The 22201-nt window shown below is 35.4% G+C and overlaps 1 protein-coding gene across 1 annotated transcript in view; it reads right to left on the bottom strand.

Moving 5' to 3' along the window:
* Positions 1 to 22201, bottom strand: part of LOC115450751 (potassium voltage-gated channel protein Shaw) — a 227759-nt gene that overhangs the window by 185085 nt on the left and 20473 nt on the right. The window contains exon 2 of the mRNA XM_037437251.1: positions 15790 to 15939. Within this exon, the coding sequence (XP_037293148.1) occupies positions 15790 to 15939 (150 nt within the window). The remainder of the gene's footprint in view (positions 1 to 15789; positions 15940 to 22201) is intronic.

Genomic DNA, 22201 nt, shown 5'->3' on the forward strand with positions numbered 1-22201 from the left:
TAAAAATAAGCAAACGAAAATATAATATTGAACCTTGGATTACGCCGGGCCTCATGCGATGTATTAGACACAGAGACCATCTACACATGCAAGCGAGAAAACATCCGGATAATGAAATCATTTAAAACAAAAGAATAACTTACCCTGTGGTTTGCTTTCTAAGCTAGAGGACCCTTCTGAATCTCTTAATGAATGCAACAATTTTTTTGTGTCTGTCGGTCAGAATTTAGCAAGTAGAATACTTACAGACATAAGTGAATCTGAAGACAGCTTAGCTTCCAAATTTAATATCACAAACGGTCCGCTAAACTCCTTTTTTCTTTCACCTACAGATCATGATGAGGTTGATAATGTCATACGCAATTTAAATAATAACAGTGCCCCAGGATTAGACGGTTTTTCAAATAGACTCATAAAAACGGTAAGATCCTATATCATTACGCCTCTTACCCATATTTTCAATCTAAGTTTCACCACAGGTTGTTTCCCTGATGTTTGGAAAGTAGCGTCTGTAACGCCGATACACAAAGGAGAAGCCAGAGATTCGCCCAGCAATTACCGACCAATTTCACTTCTGAGTGTATTTTCTAAATTACTGGAAAAAATTACTAACAAACGTTTATCGCAATTTCTAGAAGACAATAACTTGCTTGCGCAAAGACAATTCGGTTTTCGAAGAGGCAAGTCCACTGAAGATGCCGCAGAAATGCTCACTAACTCTATAGCTTCACATCTTGACAATGGCCTTTACTGCTATGGTGTCTTTCTGGACCTCGCCAAAGCTTTCGACACTGTCTCGGTACCCATCTTATTGCGCAAATTAGAAAACATGGGAATTCGCGGCATTGCTCTGGATTGGTTTCACAGTTACCTGTCCCACAGAAAGCAACTTGTCAAAATCGACAAACTCAATAGCACTACCCTACCTGTTACTTTCGGCGTGCCACAGGGAGTATACTCGGTCCATTACTTTTCATTATTTATATGAACGACATTCACGACAATAACCTACAGTCAGCGGACATATTCTGTTATGCAGATGACACTGCTATTATATTTCACGGAGTTGACTGGGAAAGTGCACGCATCGCGGCTGAAAAAGGCATGAATCTTATATCGAAATGGCTGCAAAATAATCTCCTCACCCTCAACACTAGTAAAACAAAGTACATGTGTTTCCATAAGACAGCCAGAACACAACCTCCACTCCTCTCTCATTGCAAGATTCATACCTGCGACTACTCTCTACTACTCCTCACCATCCATTTGTAACTGTGTTTCCATGGAGCGAACCAAGACTTTTAAGTACCTAGGTTTGATCCTAGATGAACGTCTGAACTTTGAATGTCACATTTCAGCATTATCGAATAGAGTTCGCAAGGTCATTGGCATTATGAAGTTATTACGTAGATCCGCCGGAGTTGATACCCTAAAACTTATTTATTATTCTCTCTGTCAGTCCCTAATTGCGTATTGCATTGGTGTTTGGGGTGGTGCAGCCAAATCACTCATGCTACTTATTGAAAGAGCACAACGTGCCGTTCTGAAGGTCATGCTGTCCAAACCGTTTAGGTCCCCCACGGATGCTTTGTATAAAGAATTGAAGCTTCTCAGGGTTCGACAATTATTCATACTTAAAGCTTGTGTATCTGCACACAAAAATATTTATAACTCCCATGATTATAATGTAGTATTGTCGAGGAGAGTTTACAGGTTAGACCTTCCGTCAGTTAAATCCACCTTTGCTAAAAGATTTCCGAATTACTCGCATTCGTTTATCTATAACAACGTCTCTAAACACTGTAACATCAAGAACGATTGCCCTTTTAAAATAAAAAATACAATTGTTAGCTGGCTGTTTAATTTGAATTATGAAGAAACAGAATTATTGTTATGTAACATCATAAATAAATTATAAGTTATTATTATTTTGCTACCTTTTTACCTTATTATGTTTTATAATATTGTATAAAAGAAGTTCTTATCTCACTCAATTTTGTTATTTATTTAATTTTATTTACTGTTAGTGCTCACCTAGCAAACAAATTATAGAAAACCTAATTATGTTTTATATTTAAATTGTTTCTGGTATCCCAAGGTACAGGCCTAGCCTAGTTTGGGTACCCCTGGCAAATATGTTAATTTTTGTTTTTATAATAAGTTTATAATTTGTAACCATTGCAATTGTAAACAAATTCGGTTATTTACAATAAAATTATTATTATTATTATTATTATATCTCTTTCTCACGCACGTAGCGTTATAGCCGATGACAAGCGGTGACGTCACAGTATGTTATTTCTGAGATGTTATTACTATTTGACGGCAACCCTTCCACCAAATTTCAAAATTTTATAGCTTATTTAATATTACCTGGATTTTGATTTTTCCGTTATATTTTAGATGACAAACATTTTTGATAAATGTATTTCAAAATAGGTAGTCCCTGTTAAAGGTCCATATGTCTTTCTTACAATCCGAGTAGACGTTATTCATGTATAAAATAATTAAACGGCATTATAAAATAATATTAACACCAACTATGAAAATTCACAACCATATTATATGGAAAAAAAATGCACCAATCTATCTAACTATACCTACATATTATAAAACAAAGTCCGTAAAAACTGTCTGTCTGTATGTTATCGATTTTCTCAAAATCTACTGAACGGATTTTTATCAAATGTGGTATAGAGATAGTTAAAGACCCTGAGAAGGTTATATATAGCGGGAATTTTATCTCGGAAAACTCCTTCACACGGGCGAAGCCGCGAGCAAAAGCTAATAATTCATCATCATCATCAGCTGTAGGATGTCCACTGCTGAACATGGCCTCCCAGAAAGATTTCCAGATCGACCTAACATATAGTAATTAAGATAATAATTACTTATAACAAAAATTGATAGCCTCTTCAAATCTAAAGCTTATCTCACGTAAAAATCCAATAATAAGTTTTTCAAAGACCTCAGTCAAGTTTCAGAGACTTCGTCGCGCCTCACTTGAAATTTTAGATGACCTAAATTCAGTTGTTAGTGATTTCTTATCGGTCCTAGAAAAAACTAATTAATATCTTGTTAATCAAGTTACGAGGTAGACGTTGATTAATAACTTCAAGCTTCAAGCTGATTCATTTATAGCTAAGACATTATATAATGATCTTAATAAATGACCACTTCATTAATATTGAATTAAATCTTTCCACATGACGAATTTCAACAAAAATCAGTCAGTTTAGCAGGAAATATTATAGTGCACAAGTGTGTGCGCAATACACAGGTGCACTCTCTGTTCTTTCACTTTCATATCTGGTGAGACGACAATCCAAGATGACCAAAGAGATCAGGCGCAGTCCCACAGATTCAAGTACTTTCAGAGGCACGGGGTTATTGCTAACTTCCTAACTCAGAGCTGCGACTGCTTAATTTCTCAGATAGAAAAATCCAGTCACCATTACTTTTGACCAAATCCAGGATTCCAACCCACGACCTTAGCGCAGTAATCGTACTCGTACTGCGTACGCTTTACAAGTAAGACACCAAGAGTGTCATGGTTTCTGCCCCGGGCTCCATCCACCACGAAGACCTGGTGGAATCTCAGGTTGAATAATTCTTTTATTTTGCCCAGGCCTTCATATGTTTTGACCGGTCATAACTTATTTATACCACGTTAATCACTCCATATTTAATTTACTCCGAATCGAAACACAATAGTGCTTGTCAAACGTTACAATTTAATAATGAATTCATCGTTATTCCAAAAATAATTTGTACCTATTTCCATCATTTCAATATAAACCTTTGATATTCCATTCAATTTCAACACGTTGGTATCGTCCTTCTTTGTTGCATAATTTGATACCGCTCCCATTGTCATCGGGCAGGTGTTTCTTTCGCCTTCCTTTCGCCCTTATTTCGCTCCATTTCGCACCGTTTCCCTTCCATAATCGTAATTTTGGAGATCAGTATCAAAGGAGGGTTGGAAATTACTTTCGAAGGCATGCGAGTTGGGTTTGAATTGAGATATTTTTGAATTTTAGTAAGGTGGACTGTTTGAATGAGGGAAAACCCGTTATTGTTACCACCAGTAGGTGCTAAAGTGGGCTGATTTTAGTAACATGGGAGGTTAATTCTACAGGGAGAACATTTTTTCTTTACTATATAACAAAAAAAATATAAATTTTGTACATTGCTTCTAAAATTGCATAGGTCGGTATTTTTAATCATGTTTCTCTAATATAGAAGAGGTATATATTTCACAATTTATATCTTAACTACTTATACTTATTTTTTTTTATCGACTATCTATAATGTCCATATTAAATAAAGGGTCTCGATTTTCACACTCATTACTTTTATGTTTCGAATTAAATCTATACTATTATATAAAGCTGAAGAGTTTGTTTGTTTGTTTGAACGCGCTAATCTCAGGAACTACCGGTCCAAACTGAAAAAATCTTTTTACGTTGGATAGCCCTTTGTTCGTGGAGTGCTATAGGCTATATATCATCTCGCTATACCCAATAGGAGCGGGGCAGTAATGACTAATCTCAGGAAGTACCGGTCCAAACTGAAAAAATCTTTTTGCGTTGGATAGCCCTTTGTTCGTGGAGTGCTATAGGCTATATATCATCACGCTATACCCAATAGGAGCGGGGCAGTAATGGCTAATCTCAGGAACTACCGGTCCAAACTGAAAAAATCTTTTTGCGTTGGATAGCCCTTTGTTCGTGGAGTGCTATGGGCTATATATCATCACGCTATACCCAATAGAAGCGGAGCAGTAATGGCTAATCTCAGGAACTACCGATTCGAACCGAAAAAATATTTTTGTGTTGAATATTCATTTGTTTGTGGAATGCTCAAAGTTATATATCATCACGCTATGACCAATAGGAGCGGAGCAGTACTGAAACATGTTGCAAAAACGGGGAAAATTATGAGTTTTGAGAGCTTCCGTTGCCTGCGCTGCGTAAACGGTTAAAGTTATGCAACAATGATGTATGACGGGATTGTTTCACTTAAAAAGTTCTAAAAAATATATTATAAAACAAAGTCCCCCGCTGCATCTGTCTGCCTGAACGTGTTAAACTCAAAAACTACCCAACGTATTAAGATGAAATTTGGTATGGAGACAGTTTGAGACCTTGGGAAGAACATAGGCTCCCGGGAAACTACTACTTTTATAACGGAAAACTTTACCCTGAAAAACTTTATAACGCGGGCGGAGCCGCGGGCAAAAGCTAGTATAAAATATATGTACACCACATCAGCTCCATTATTTAAAAAATACCATTAACTGATACCCACAAAACCGCATACGTAGCAGCCCTAGCATAAAAGTCCCTCCTGGGCATTGTTGAGGATGCCTGATTTATAAGTTTTACTGGCGCACGCCTCAATCTGTGGCTTGCTGTTGTAAAATATTTTTATTTCACGCTCTAAAGATGCCGGACCGAATCCAAATCGTTCGCTATTTTGGTTGAACGTGTAGGTTTTTTATCTTAATATTTGTAGACCTTTTTTTAGTACTATAAGTTAGGTTAGGTTAGGTTAGGTTATACCGTCTATGGGGACAAATCCGTCTTTTAACAATTACGGGTGTTCGAATTAAAGGACAGTTTTGAAAGCCGTATAGGTAAATAGGGAATTTTTGAGTCTTACTTACAGGGCTATCAAACCTGTCCTTCAATTGAGTCTATTAAACAGTCAATGTTGTGACATTTATTATGTCAAAATTGTTATTAGGTAACTTAGTATTTTTAATAAAATCTTATTTTTGTTTGCACCGATTCTTTTATTTCACATCATTATAAAAGTAATCGTGACAGTGTTTTTATAGAAATGTATCACTAATACTCTCTTAAAAACATTTTTATCCACACTATATATATTTAACATCCAAAAACATTCAAAGTTTCATACGTACATTCAAATATCTTAAAAATATTTCCAAATTACAGAACTTATTTATATCTCACAGCACTGTTTAACACTAATCGTCCCACGTGACACCCAGCACCTCATAAATTATGCATTTGACATTCGTTCAAGTGAATTCACAGATAGTATAAGACGAGAAATTGTCTGTTCTATCAATTTTATTACCGAGTTCTGTTCAAATTGCATAAAATTTCCCATTAAGAGCTGTAAAATTCTAATTGCTCGCGTCAATTGTTTAAGTGAAAGACTGTCTTTTTGAGGTGAGTTTGAAAAATGTATCTAGTATTTGCGGACGGATTTGCTTGCATAACAACCTGTTGGAAAATAAAACGTAGCCTAAAGCATTTATAATGTACCTCCCATTAGCGAATTTTCAGAATCAAAGCAGTAATTTCAGAGATAACGCGTCCAAACAAACCAACGAATATCAGTATAGATGCTCAAGCCTGACTTAATGCCAAGCTATTATCTACCAGAATAAACTTATTTTAAATTTTACTTTACATTAAATACCTAAAGAATTTTCTTCTTACGTCTGGAACCACAAAGGCGATAATTAAATTGGCGTTTCTAAAGATCAATAATCGACTTCTGAATCTATTAAACGGTCAGTGAAGCCTTGTTTTTGTATTTGCCTATCCCCGTGGACAATAGCAAACAAACAAACACACATCAAGCATTTATCTCCGTAAGGGTATGCAGAGGCGTAATCAGGGCACCCAGTTTTCGCCAAATACGTTCCTTTCCATGATGTGATAGGGGGATATTAGTGCAATATAATGTGGCTACATTTCACCGATTCTTCTCGACTGATGCGATAATTACTGGCTTTAAACGTTAATATAGCACTAGAATTACAAATCATACAATTGTAAGATCAAAGTCCGTCTCCACCGTCAAAAATCAACGATTGCTCAATTACAATAACAAACTTAGCCGATATAAGCGGACTGTAGGAGATCAAAGAGAGTTGTTGATTGCGGTACACAATGCTTCTGGTACTGTAAACAAGCGGTGATGTAATTATGGATTTCATTGTATTAAAATTTATTTAACCGATTTTTCCAAAAGAGGTTATTTAATTCGTCGTTGATTTAGGCATGTTTCGTGATTATTTAATTGCTTTGGAATGGTTTTAGTCGTTTTTTTTATTTGCTATATTGTCCCACTGCTAGGCACGGGCCTCGTCTACTGCTGAGAAGGGTATGGCCTTAATCCACCACGCTCTGCGGATTGAAAGATTTCACACACCCTCAAAATTCCTATAGATAATTCAGCTATACAGGTTTCCTCTCGATGTTTTCCTTCACCGTTAAACAAGCAATCATTTACAAAGCATACACTCATAATTGTAGAAAAGTCAGAGGTGTGTGCCCTTGGGTTTTGAACCTGCAAGCATTCGTCTCGGCAGTCCGTTACACACCCAACTATGGCCAGGCTATGGCCGCCTGTAATATTATAATATACAAGTACTTTTTGTGTCAATTCAAGATATGGTCTATTCGTGTACTAAATTTTAATGATATCCGTTCAGCAGTTACAGTGTTTACTTCTAACAAACATCCAAACATCAAACATTTTCATATTTATAATATTAATAAGAAGAAGTAAGACAAGTTTATTTCCTTTGTCTGTCTTAGCTTATTATAAATCCTTTTATAACTTCGTGTATAAAACAAAACTTGACTGTCAAATTGAGGTGCGACGATGTGCGGCCTTGTGCTATGAGATTTCTAACTAAACTTACAAAAATATCATTTGATTTAGTGGATGGATTTTGATGAAATGAACTCAATATATTACTTATTAACTAGGCTAAACATTTTTCAATAATTAGACTTTGTTAACAATTAATGACTTGTGGGAATCTCAAACGAATATGGATAGTCTACGGTTTATATCTACAGACTAGTTGACTTGACAGACGCTGTCCCGTCTTAACTATGAATTTGCAGCGCGCATTATGTCAATCGCTGAAATTTACTTTCCTTAAATTTTCTAACATTCCGCTCAACTTCCTTAATTTTTTCTTTCATAAGATTCTTCTCCTAACAATAACAAACACAACAAAAAAAAATTGTGAAATTGGTCCAGCCGTTCACGTATATAGATGAGGTATGGTGCCAAATCAGTTATCTTATCCTCTATCTATGCTACCCGCATGCATTTGTAGAATCATAACTAACCGCAGTCCGGGTAAGAGAAAGTTTGCAATTCTGAACCACGTATTAAAGAAATGTTTATGCAAACTTTAGTTCTTTACTTTGTTTTGTTCGTGACTTCACAAAATGGTGGTTAGTGAAATGCAAGATTTAGGAGTTTAATGAGCATGACCTTTGACTTAAACTTTAGGTCTTTTAAAATGCGCTAATGAAGCCGTTGGTAATATTTTTAATTGGGATTCAAATTCTCGTAGAATGCTATAAAGTGTTAAAAAGATAATGCACTACTTTAGGACTTATAGTATCATTCGTCGCCTTTTACTTATGCAATTTGAGTCCTAATGGATCGACTTGACGTACTTTCAAGTAAAAACGCTAAGCTACGATATTTTCTTTACCCTCACAAGCCGAAACCGTCTTGAACCCAAACCAAATAATTTCTGAAATATAATGATTTCTTATATTTACGCAAATGTTAGACATTAAAATAAAAATATTTACGGATTTTTCGCGGTTATTTATATTATTATTCTCTCGACGTTTTGAAGACTGCACACTTGAAAACAGATAGACAGAATGGCAATATGCTAAATACTTTACAGGATGCAATTAAGGCAGAGAAAGGACAAGTAAACTAGAAAGGTCAATGCTGCATGCATATTTATATTGAACTTGCGATCTCCGTTTAATATACCATTCCATGCTAGGCGAGTTACTAGTGCCAGTAATCTCTGCCAGTTGTAAAACAAATATTTTGATCAGCCAAGTCTACGTGGAACTAAATCACGATCGATAGTAACCATCATTGCAGTCACAAGATTAGTAAATAAATCGTAAAGTAACAGAATTTTATGTTCTGTTTAAAGTTTTGGTTTATGTGAAACTTTTACGTTTAATAAGGTTATTTTACGACGTTAACTGTTGATAATGTACATACGTATTTTATTTTTTATATCCTGTATAATTAATCAAAAGATTGTTTTGCTGGTGGTAGATTGTGTCCGTCCGGATAGCGACCAAGATGTAAAACACGCTATAATCGTCAACGTAAGTGACGCATTCCGGGATGTGTGTACATCTGGTTTCAAACAGGCCGGCATAATTGTCGCGACTAGCAAGACGATATCTCTTCAGTCAACACTCTGTAGTCCATTCCGCTTACCATCACGTTGCGTTCATGTTAACATCAAGTGTCACTCACTTAGCCCATAAAAAAAAAGAAAGTTCAACACAATCAAGAAACATCACAGGTTAACATCCAGTCCTAGCAAAAGCCACTTTACTACAAATTCATCCAAAAATATAGACGTAAAGCCACAAAATAACTTCTAGTTTATTCAGAGATTAGCGTTTATTTTCATTTGTACAAACGCCAGTTATATCATAACCTAAATAATTATATTACAAACACGTGTTGCTGAATTTGTTTAATTGCTGATAATATTTTACGACCATTTTGCGGTGTAATCATCGTAAAAATGTTACAAATGTTATATTTTATTCTATAACGAAACATTTAAGCTTTGTTTTTAACCGACTTCAAAAAAGGAGGAGGTTATCAATTCGACGAATTATTCTTTTTTTTTTGTATGTTTGTTACCTCAGAACTCGCTCATTTATGAACCGATTTGGAAAATTCTTTTTTTATTCGAAAGAATTTCTCTCCAGATTGGTGCCTCGAAAAAAGAGGAAAGAAAAAGATGAAACACCATACATGTGCTTGGTATTACACCTTTCACTGTGTATGTTTGTTAGTAGTAAACGCGATCCTACTCCTTTTAATTGATTTGAAATAAATGTAGCTCATAGATGGACTATGCAACAAATATAGCTTAACTAGCAATTTTAATTAGGCACCGACTCCAAAATTGGTATCCAATATATAACTGTTATGTGAAATTATTTTTTGATTTTGAGTGGTTTTTGAAGACGGTTTAATTTTTTGTTAAAATTATTTTTATATTATGTAATATTGGTATTAATAAGAAAGACTTTGTACTTATTTTACATGTTTCCAATGAGCTAATTTGACCATGTTGTATTGAGTTTTATACTACGTTAATATAAATGTTTATTGATCAATATCGCAATAATTCTTGGCTGATAATGATAATAATTATTATTCTTTTTCTGGTTTTAATTGTAAACATTGAAATATTAAATGATTTCATATGAATAGTTGCGATAGTCTTATTACGAGTGGAACGGACTCTCTTGACGAATGGCCGCAGATTCAAAGTCCAAGGGCACACACCAAAATCTTCTAAAGTTATATGTGTATTCTTTGTGAATTACACCAGATATACAGGGTTTCCTTACGATATTCTTTATAAGAATTTTGAAGGTGTGTGAAGTCCACCAATCCGCACAAGGCCAGCGTGGTAGACTAAGGCTTAATCCCTCCCAGTAGTAGAGGTGACCGTGCCCAGCAATGGGACAGTATATAATACAGGGCTGATATTATTATTAGCTCCTGAAGATCTATTAAGAAAAAATAAAGGTATACTAACTATAAAAGCAAAATCGATGAACTTAATAACAAGATTAAGCAATAAAAAAATTTTAACTTAAAAAATTCAGTATTCAAAACCCTAAACCCTACGCCAAAGGTCCTATACATAAATACTTTGGACCTTTATATTAAAGTATTATGAAAAAAGCGGTGTTGTATTTTGTCCTTTTTACAAGGCTAAGGTTAACGCCCTTGAACAAAGGCCTCTATTGAAAGAGGCTGTCATGCATGTTCATCAAATACTCTATGTAAAGTGTCGAGGCTTAAACACAGCTTATATTTTTTTTTCTATACGGGCATGGCAAAGTATCGCCACTGCACCTGATGGTAAGTGAATTAGAATCCAATAGAATGTCGACTGATGAAAATGATTACCCCTCGACAGTCGACACAATTATGCCGGCCTGTTGCATCCGGATATATACAGGCTGATTTCGGAACGCGACATACTTATGACCACTATGGCGAGTTTTGGACATCCTATGTACGGTGGCCGCTATCCGAGTGGATATAAAATATATCCTACCACCAGCAAAACATACAAGCTCACGCCTTTATCATGGCAAGATTAGGCAGAGGCACAATTAATGCACCTAGATTTCACCAAGACATTCATTTATGATAAAATTCATTATTCATGTTGTGGTTGCATATAATCAGAGTTGCAATAATTTTTTGTTGCTTATGCGTGTGTGATATATTTATAAATTATCATTGTAAACTCAGTTTGCAATCCTAAATAAATAAATAAATTATATCATTGTAATATCAGAAACAAATTTTAATTCCAGACTACTTAGGTTTATTATTCGAATTGAAAAGTTTTTATTCTGAACCAGAAAATTGAACCCAGGAAATCTCATAGCCATAGCCATATTATCCGTCCAAAACAAACCCTATACAGTTGATTATAATAATTTATCAAATTGGTTCCCAACTTTACTGACGTGACAAAGTCTTGAAAGTTTGGCGAGTACATATCGTAAGCATTTTTTATCCCATAATAAATAAATAAAATGTATAAATTGAACATTTAACTCGGTCTCTAAGCTGATTACAAAAATAGGTAATGTATAAAGCATTTAATCCAGTCTCCTTTCTCTAAATAAGATCAGAAAAATTCTCTATATCTTTAGAACAAAACCCCTTGCACTAAAAACTTCTCGTGAGATATTAGCTCGCAGACGTTCAAACATTTTACAGTACTCTTCATACGAGTGAGAAAATGAAGCAGCTGTCCAAATAGGATCTAATCTTGGAACCTCTTTTAAGGTTTTACAAAAATAATACATTTTTATTTTTTAAGTTTACTTTATAATAATCCAATAATTATTAGACAACGTATCTAATAAACCATGACAACTCGTTACAAATTCTTCGTAATAATAATCTGCTAAGTTTATGGAATTAACTAAGGAGTGTGTTACATCTAGGAACAGTGATATTTGGTAAGTCTCTCGTGTGTCGGTGGCGTAGTTATACTGATGTCCTGGGTTCGAATGCCGCGTCGGGAAAAGTAATATTGAGTTTACTGAATTTTAAAGCTTGAGCAATGTGGTCACTATCCGGGTAGATTTAAGTATTCTACCATCAACGAATAATATCAATAGAACAAACTTTAAAAAGACGTATATTAACATTGATGTATATTCTATAGACACGAACGTCCACATCATGGATATAAACTATTTGTTCAAAATCTGAACTAATATAGCAACCAAAACGTCACTGTTATAACCTATTTATTCACTTTCAAACAACAAATAATTTTACTTATTTCAGTAATATTTTTTATTTACATCCAGGATTTCACGACTCGATTTTTTATATTATGAGCGTCAAGTGTAAATGTTAAAATCATAGTAAAGTCAGGTGTACAGTACAGTTGAATCGAACACAGTGAATGTACGGAATGGCAGATCTAGTACACCTATTACATATAAAGGGTCATTTTGAAATTGCGTTACTAAATGAGACCACATACTCGTCATCACCTTTGCTGACATTGTGCCAAAAATCATCCATTAATAACGAATATTTTCAATGGAAATCCTGAAAGTATGATGTTGCCGCTTCAACGAATTCTCTTAGAGTTTGTGGCATTCGAGCGGGTAAAATTAAAATTACTTTTATTGATATTTATTTCGTTCGAAACTTACACTTTTTTATTTTACATCAATAGCTCAAGTAGCTCATTGTCAAGTGTTATTTACAAGTAGATAAGTAGATTTCATTTAGTAACGCAATGTCGAAATGACCCTGTATATCTATGTATATTTTATAATACAGAGTTGATATTACTTTATATCAAGGAACAGTGATATTTGGTAGGTCTCTCGTGTGTCGGTGGCGTAGCGAGGTCCTGGGTTCGAACCTCGGGTTGGGAAAAGTAATATTGAGTTCACTGAATTTTGTACCCTGTGCAAGGTGGTCACTATTTGGGTAGATACAAGTATTTTACCATCAACGAATCATATCAATAGAACACAAATTAAAAAGCCAAAAACTTCACTGTTATAACCTGTATATCTATTCACTTGAACAAGAAATATATTATATATATATATATATATATATATATATATATATATATATATATATATATATATATATAATATATTTCTTGTTCAAGTGAATATATATATATATATATATATATATATATATATATATATATATATATATATATATATATATATATATATATATATATATATATATTATATTAGACTTCAATAAACTCATCGAGCTGAACTCGAAGCGTTGACCCCAGTCTAACAAGAACATTGTTTGTCATACTCGGTTATCCATTTCATTCGATACGTGATTATAAATTTTACTGCGATCTACGAACGCAACACGTATAAAATTATATGGCCACTATAAAATTTAACAGCTCTTATGGCTCGATGTACGTAGTAAATAATTACTATTCCTAGCTTGACAAACAGTGGAGTTACTTTTTAAAGTTATTTGAAAATATTAATTTTTTAATGACAATGAGAAGGCTGATTATTTGGTTATTTATTTATTGCAATAAGCTAACTCGAACACGAACAGCACTACATATTATAACATTCACACAGCAATCACACATTTATCCCCGCAGGGGTATGCAGAAGCGCAACAAGGGCACTCACTTTTCACCAAGCGTGTTCCGTCCCATGATGTGATAGGGGGCAAGACTATCGCCATATCGGGCACAAATTCAAGGCTCCTTGCTGATATTGAGCAAAATACCCAAATATCACTTTGCCTGACCCGAGATTCGATCCCATGACCTCACTGCGTTTCCGTTCCGCGCATGCAGTACATCTACACCACCGATGTAGTCACTACATATTATAACATTCAATGCAATAAAACAATAAGATAAAGCATCTGATATGTGTACTAATAGAAATACACAACATTTACCACTGACATTATATTCAATGAAACACTAAAACATAATATTGAGGAGTAAGACTTGCACGAGGTTACGTTCATAAAAATTACAGTGTACATAAGGACTTACGTATATAATTACTTACATACAATTAAAGCAAGGTGGATTCCTTCAACTCACATCAAAGTCAATATCCTCCATAATGAGACTCGTTTCCAAAACCCGCTCTCGTTTCCAAAATTGATCTCATAAAGTTCAATTCCAAAGATTCAATTTTGATAGACTTCAAAGACGGAACGCGTTCGACAATTTCTAAGTGAATTTGGGCAATGGAGCGTGATGCATGAGCCAGTCGTTTAGTGTTGCAAATTGGATCGGTTATGGGTTTTGTGGCAATTTTAAGGTAATTTCCATATGTATATAATAATATCAGCCCTGTATTATATACTGTCCCACTGTTGGGCACGGGCCTCCTCTACTACTGAGAGGGATTAGGCCTTAGTCCACCAGGCTGGCCTAGTGCGGATTGGTAGACTTCACACACCCTCGAAAATTCCGATAAAGAATTTCTCAGATATGCAGGTTTCCTCGCGATGTTTTTCCTTCACCATTAAAACAAGCGATAGTTCACAAAGAATACACACCTAATTTTTTAGAAAAGTCAGAGTTGTGTGCCCTTGGGATTTGAATCTGCGGACATTCGTCTCGGCAGTCCGTTCCACAACCAATTAGGCTATTGCCGCTATTATAATATTTGTTATTAACATGACAGAACTGTATGTTGCATATTTCTGCAAGTAATTATTTGTCAAAATCCTTAATGGTTTTTGGCCTTTGAATAATCAGGTTTATTTCCCTTTTGTGATTAAAGAACGGAAAATAAACCAAATTAATCAAAGACAACAAACGATGTTTCCCGAACAGCGAAGTTTAGAGAAAAATGTCCCGAACTTCTATTTACTTCTCATAATTAATGAACCTTAATGAAACGTTTTCCTTTGTGATGCGTTCATAACTCACTTCCGCGTCAACAGTTCGGGAATCGAATCCATCTGTCAAGTGTCCAAACATTAACTTTATAAAGCTGAATTTCAGATAGTTTGATTTTATTCCGGAGCTTGTTTTAAAAATAGAACCCAAACAGGTTAACGGGAAAAAAGATTTTTGGAACAGCGAGCGACGTCGCCATGTCACGTCTAAACGTCACGTTTCAAAGCAAATTTTTTGTTGTAACCTTAAGTGACAGTCAGCCTATTTTCTAAAAGCTTTGGAGCATTTATGCTGTTTGTTGGAATAATAAATACAAATTCATGACTTTAATCATCTTTATGTTCACTTAACTGCCTCAGTGGCGTAGTTGTATTACGGTGTGACTGCAGTGTTGAGGACTCGGGTTCGATCCTCGGGTCGGGCAAAATGATATTTTGTTATTCCACTGAGTATCAACTTGAAGTCTGAAAATTATGCCCGATATGGCGACTGGCTCATCCCCAATCACATCATTGAATGGAACATATATGTCGGAAAATGGGTGCACCAGTTACGCTTCTGCCTACCCCTTCGGAGATAAGAGTTTTATTAATTGTTATATTTGAAAAGCAGCCATGGACGATTAGGCCATCTGAAGTCCTAAGTTGAGGTTGTAATTTAGACCTTAGCGTATTTTGTCAAGGTAGACAGAAAAAAAATGTATTATGTCCAATTAAATAGCTAAAACATTCGAAGAAAAACAATTCGAATAACCATCACCTTTCAGTTATTGGATGAATATGTAACAATAATACCTGTAGTAGTTGAGGACCTGCGCGAAGACGCCCGGGTGCCGGTCGAAGAAGTACTCGTTGAGCACCGGGTCGTAGTTGGCGAGCGCCTCCGTCAGCCGCGACAGCCGCGTCGCCGGGATCTTCTTCAAGGTTGCCTTATACGTCTCGTATCTGTAACAAAATAGGTTCTAAATAATTTTTGACATCGCCATTTTTACTTAAGACTAGGTAACTAGACAAAACGTCTAAAAATAAAATAAATTCATCATAATTTTTTGATATCTCTTATCACTCTCAAACTGTCTACTAACTGCTCTTCAATGATGCCTAGGTAGCTAGGAAATACTTTTATAATATAATAAATTCATCATAATTTTTTTATGTCTCTTGTATCCTCAAAATTTCCATTTTACAACCAACTGCCATTTAAAAGAGATGGAAGACCTTGAGAATTATACCAAGATTGAATTTGTTATCTAAGAATCCTCCCAGGATCTTTGATCAGTTAGCATCTAAACATCAAAACCTTCAAAATAATGTGGAAACATTTAACTGAAATTGAACATAGACGAAATAAAAGAAGATTGTATAAATTCCCCAGTGGACAGTAATAGCTATGAGCGTAGAACAATGCTGCGGTCCAAAGCCGGCTAATGAAAACTATCTTGACGTCGAAAACAACATCCCTTGTGATTACAATAACGAAGTGTTTTTGTGATATCTAACTAGCAACATCCAATGTTCTCAAGTAGGATGTTCTAACTTCCAATCGGCTGATAATTCGGTGTAACAGTTTTGATGAAAAGTACTAAAACCTGAAATATATCTGTATTTTTTAATGTTTTATTTCCACAATTTGCTGGTTTTCGCGATAAATTCTCACTGATTAAGTAACTCTGTCTATCTGTTTGTTACGCTTTCACGGCGAACTTCTAAACCGATTTTGATAAAATTTGTTATGGAGACAGTTTGAGATCCTAGAAAGGACAAAGGCTACTTTATATCCCGGGAAAATACTATATAACGGGATTTTTATCGCGAAAAACTCTTTCAAGCGACCGAAAGTGAGCAAAAGCTAGTCATCAATACGCATTTTTCTTTTTTTCTTGTTTTGAATAATGAGACGAGACCGCCCATAAATAGTAGAAACACCATCCAACACCTCAAATTACAAAGTATTGTTTGGTATTCTACTTAGCTCGCCATCCTGAGACCTGAGATGGTAAGTCTTATTATGTCCAATAGATTATTACCAATAACTGGCCATCACTTAAACATCAATTCAATAACTTCTCGCTTTACTTTCCTGATTGATCTTCAATACACATCTAAAACCACCAAAGTACACCTTGATACATTTACCGACGTTTTACGTATTACTTCTATTTTTGCCGAATATTTTTTTTTATTATCCCCGCATTTCTACGTGTACCATTTGGTAAAACCAATTCCCACAATATCATACCAAAATTCATTTCTGGAGTGCCTCTTTATGTTATATTAGGGTTAGCGAAGGGAAGTACAAGGTGAAGTAGAATTTTGACCTTTTTATATAAGACAAGACGAGTAACTTGCTCGCAAATAACTACCCATTAATAATAGTATCATGTACAGTCAGCCATAAATGTACCGAACCAATTCAAAATTATAAATAGCCATTATACTTTTGTCTTCGTTTAATGAAATAAACTGCTTTATTTTAGATAAAGAAAAGTTAAAATATCGATAGTAGTTAATGTATATAGCGTTTTGAGGTATTGAATTTGTTCTGATACTTTTGTTACTGACTATACCTTGTACAGATGACTGTTGTCGTCGATTTGTCACTAAGCATCAGCGAAGTTTATATCCTTTTTCGAAGACACTGTCTTCCCTTACTCCTTAATTCCTACAGGCTTTGTGTAATTTAAATGTCAAATATTAAGAGTAACATTTTCAGTTTTTCAATAAAGACTTCACTTTGCATCGATTTCTGATATCCATACCAGTGACGAATGGTCCATATAACTTGATTCTTGCCGGCTTCTCTTTATGTAGAATCGAATTATCATTAGAACCATTTGCAGACCGCATTTATACATATCAGTAGCTATATGTTGTGTCGAGTTCCCTTTTGGAAAAGATCACCTTTCGCCACTAATCTATACAATAAACAATACTACCTACCTCATTCTAACCGATACATATTATACATCTAACCAGTTTCAATGTTATTCGTACAAACTCTTAGTTCCAAGCAGTTTACTGTCGTCGCGGCAACTGCACAGCTCTTGACAAATTTTAAAAGACCCTCCGCGAGTACTGGATCGCATACCACTCGAGGGTTTTCAATAATTGGACAGATTTATCCCTCCATGTACGCTTACGCTCCATGAGTTATAAATTTGAATTCGTTTGTGGCTCGCAGCTGACGGTAAACTTTTTCGCTTTTGTTAAGCAGCGAGTTTATTAAATCAACATGCGTTTATGAAGAAGTAGATTGAGCTCACGGCTTCACTATAAGTATTATAAAATTAAACATCGAGACGAATAAACAGCTTGATTCCTGATAACAGGTCTAGAAAGAAGGAAAGATAAGAAAAAAGTAAAGAGTTTTATTATTGGCACAAAATGCAGTTATAAAAAATAAAGTATTTTTTACACTGAATTACATTAATTATTCTCATCATCTGACATTCATCTTATGAGTACTGACTGCAATTTCATCTAATAGGAACACAATGATCCTGCACATAGCTGCTTGATGACAATACAGTATTAACTCTGGTGCCGGACCCTATATTATAGGAAATAAGCTTGCGTTCTCAAACGTTGTTACGAAAAAATAAATACATCACGATTTAATACCCTTGGAGGTAGACAGATGCCACCATCCACTTTTGATCATTGGTGTTGCACCATGATGTGATAGGGGACGAATCTATCGCCGTATCGTAAATTCCAGACTCGGGGCTTATACTGACCAAAAAACCAAATATCACTGCCCAACCCGGAATTTGAACCCAGGTCTTCAGAGTGCTGGTCATACAGCAATGCATTCATACTGATGCAGCCATTAAACACAAATTTCATACCAAACTATTTACATAAACCATTTCCCCTCTTCGAATTCATGTTGAACACAATTCTATTAACGAACTAAAATAACGTAGTAATACGGATGATAGATTCATCAGGCATATCGGAAATTCATCGGAAATCGCGCAGGTAGCGGTGATTCCATCAACGTGTTCATTATATTTATTTCTACTAACATGGCTAATAGTTTTCGAATTCAATTTTGTATTTAGGACATTTTAGTTAATGCCACCCTCTGGACTGTCTTTATTTTTGATTTCGCGGAGAAAGTTCCTTGTTATTACCGTCCAGCCTTTATGGCGGGCGACCACACTTGTGCTGTGCCGCCTGGTGCGGCCCGTCTCCTGTTGTTTGGGTTCTAAAGCAACGGCGCATTGAACGACACCTTTGACGCCAATGGCAGCATACGCTACCTTTCCGTCCATCTCGAGGGTCACAACAATGTACAATCTAATAGCTTCCTGCCGCGCGCCTGCGATCCCCTGATGGCCCTGATTAGTCACCTCTTACGACAGGTAGGAGATACCGTGATAGAATTCTCCAAACCCCCCTAATCCGCAGTGCGGGAACCGTCCGTACTCCCTAACTAACTGCCTGTAAATCTTTGTAAATTCCCGCCGCAACCCATGCGCCGAAAATGTGAGACGAATGTTCAAGGCCGTTTGCTCGGAGGAGGGCCTTAAACTATCCACAACGGCACTCGTACTTTACGATATAAATAGACGCTGCGATGGTAGTTATCTTACAGACTACCACATACGAGTGACTAACCACTTAGCAGCAGCTTTCTGCTGAATCACAAAGTAATTCCGGATTCTATTTAAATATAAAATAATTGTATCCACGAAATTCAACCGGTTTAGTAGCGTAGTTTCCGTGGCTGAGGTCCGTGTTCCACAAGTCCGAATAAAGTGATAATAGGTTTTCTACTCAGTATCAGCCGTGAGTCTGGCATTAGTGCTCGATATGGCGATAGACTTGCCATTGCGCCAACTATGAATCGATTACTCTCGGAAAGAATTGGGTCCCCTTGTATACCTCTAATTACCCCCTTGAGGACAAAGACGTGATGTGTGTGTGTGTGTGTATCATTAAAGACTCACTATAATCTTCATTTGCCTAAATATATCTATAAAGTGGTAAGCCAAGACTTAGACAATTTTTATTTACTATATGAATGTGTCAGTTCGTCCAAGGTTATACACTTCAAACAAAAGGAAATGACAGCTTAATATTGTTTTATGCCATTCTACTTATTATCAAGAGCAGGGGAGTAACTTTCAGAATATTCCACTTGTGTACAATGCAAATTTAATATCAGTTGCTCATATTAATATCAAATAAACAAACATCTCCTCAACAAAATGAAGATTGAAATTTAATACCAAGAAAAAGCGTCTGGAACGTAATAAAATAATAAAGTTTAATAAAAGTTATTTGTTCGGATAAAAATCAGTTGCTACATTACCAGAGGCTATGAATCCCGCAGTATCCCACGGGAAATCAGGCACAATACACGAACCGGTTCATCAGAATCCGGGATAAAAAAGCACCACTTAATGGATGGATCAAGTCGAACAATTGAAATGGAAAGAAACAATGCCCTTTATTAAAACATGACGAGACATAAAACGCCGCTGTTTGGTGTAATGCCAGCATATAATGCTACGTCGGCTCGATTTCGAAATTGAGTAATATTTGGATTTCTCTAACACATTTTTCCCTAGATTAGTTATAGGATATCTTCCAATTTCCAGAAATGGCGCAAAACTCCACATAGCTTGAAACAAACGCCTTCTATTATATATTCTTCGTAAATAGTATTCTTTATAAACATTTACAAATATAGTACAAAGAATAAGGACAAACTCGACCAGTTTAATCTGGAATTTTTCAAGAATTCCAAAAGAATACATTTTCATAAACTCAAATACTGCATAATGTCGTCAAACCATTTCTATTTACGACATAAATATGTAAATTCATTTAAGGGTCCGTACACACGCACTTTGTTTTTTTGAAGCAACATTCTGTGAAAAACGGTTTCCACGTTAAATTGGAGCCTGCGAATTAAATAGCTTGGGGCCAATTTCTTTTAAATTTATAGCAGACCTCCATTACGCGGAGTAGTGAAACGAATGTAAAACCCGATTTGATTCGGACATCTTTTTTTAGATTAACTGCTTGTCAGCCTTATTTATTAGTCGACAAAACAATTAATTTAATTAAGTGTGGTTCGATCAGAAAATAATTATAAATAAAAAATATTTCTTATGTATACGCGAATGTGAATTGTGAATTTATCGTTCGCTTTAACGGCGAAGGAAAACATCGTGAGGAAACCTGCACATCTGAGAAGTCCTCTATAGGAATTTCGAAGGTGTGTGAAGTCTACCAATCCGCACTAGGCCAGCGTGGTGGACTAAGGTCTAATCCCTCTCAGTAGTAGAGGAGGCACGTGCTCAGCAGTGGGCAAGTATATAATACAGGGCTGATATTATTATTTATTATTATTATTATACGCGAATGTTAATCACTGAAATAAGTCTTTTTTTATTGCATTAGTAGGCAAACAAACGAGCGGTCAGCCTGATGTATAGCATCATCAGAGCAAGCATTGGACCAAATTACCCCTATATATGCCCTACACCGGCATACCAACCAAAACCCGCGGTGGCCTTCTTCGGCGCATACGGCACGGCCCCGGAGTATCTTATGCACTGAGATAGTTGCACGAAATCGTCCCTTCTAGATAGCAACCATTTTACTAAATAGTTGAAGTATAATGATCAATCTATTTGCCTCTTATTAGCATACATAGAAAAAGTTATAAATCAAAAATATTACCTATCACCATAAAAAGATTAATCTATTGTCATGAATAACCAATATAAAGAATGAAAAGTAAATAAATTTTCATGTCAATAAATCAACCATTATAAAAGAAAAATAAAATTTACAACTAACTTCAAATAACGGCAAAGTTTTACTACAATAGCTTCTGAGACCAAATAATATGAAATGGAAAATGTATAGACATCTTTGATTTGTTTGTGAACTAGCATTTGTTCCCGAGTCTGACTGTCTGGAATCTTTTTTGCAATAAAAGATGCAGATTAATATCTAGCACTTTTATCTGTATGAAAAGTTTCATCCAAATCTATCAGTTGTTTCACAGATAAACATAATCTATAAATATTAACCATAAACTAATGATTAATGGGAACTTAAGCGCTCCCGTTGGTGTAAAACATTTTTTCGGAATACAATTTAAACGACGTTACTGTCGGCGGCGATAGCCTAGTTCGGTGTGAAACGGACTACCGTGACGAATTTCCGCAGGGTCAAAACGCAA

Source organism: Manduca sexta, chromosome 10, assembly GCF_014839805.1.
Source record: "Manduca sexta isolate Smith_Timp_Sample1 chromosome 10, JHU_Msex_v1.0, whole genome shotgun sequence".
Classification (NCBI taxonomy): domain Eukaryota; kingdom Metazoa; phylum Arthropoda; class Insecta; order Lepidoptera; family Sphingidae; genus Manduca; species Manduca sexta.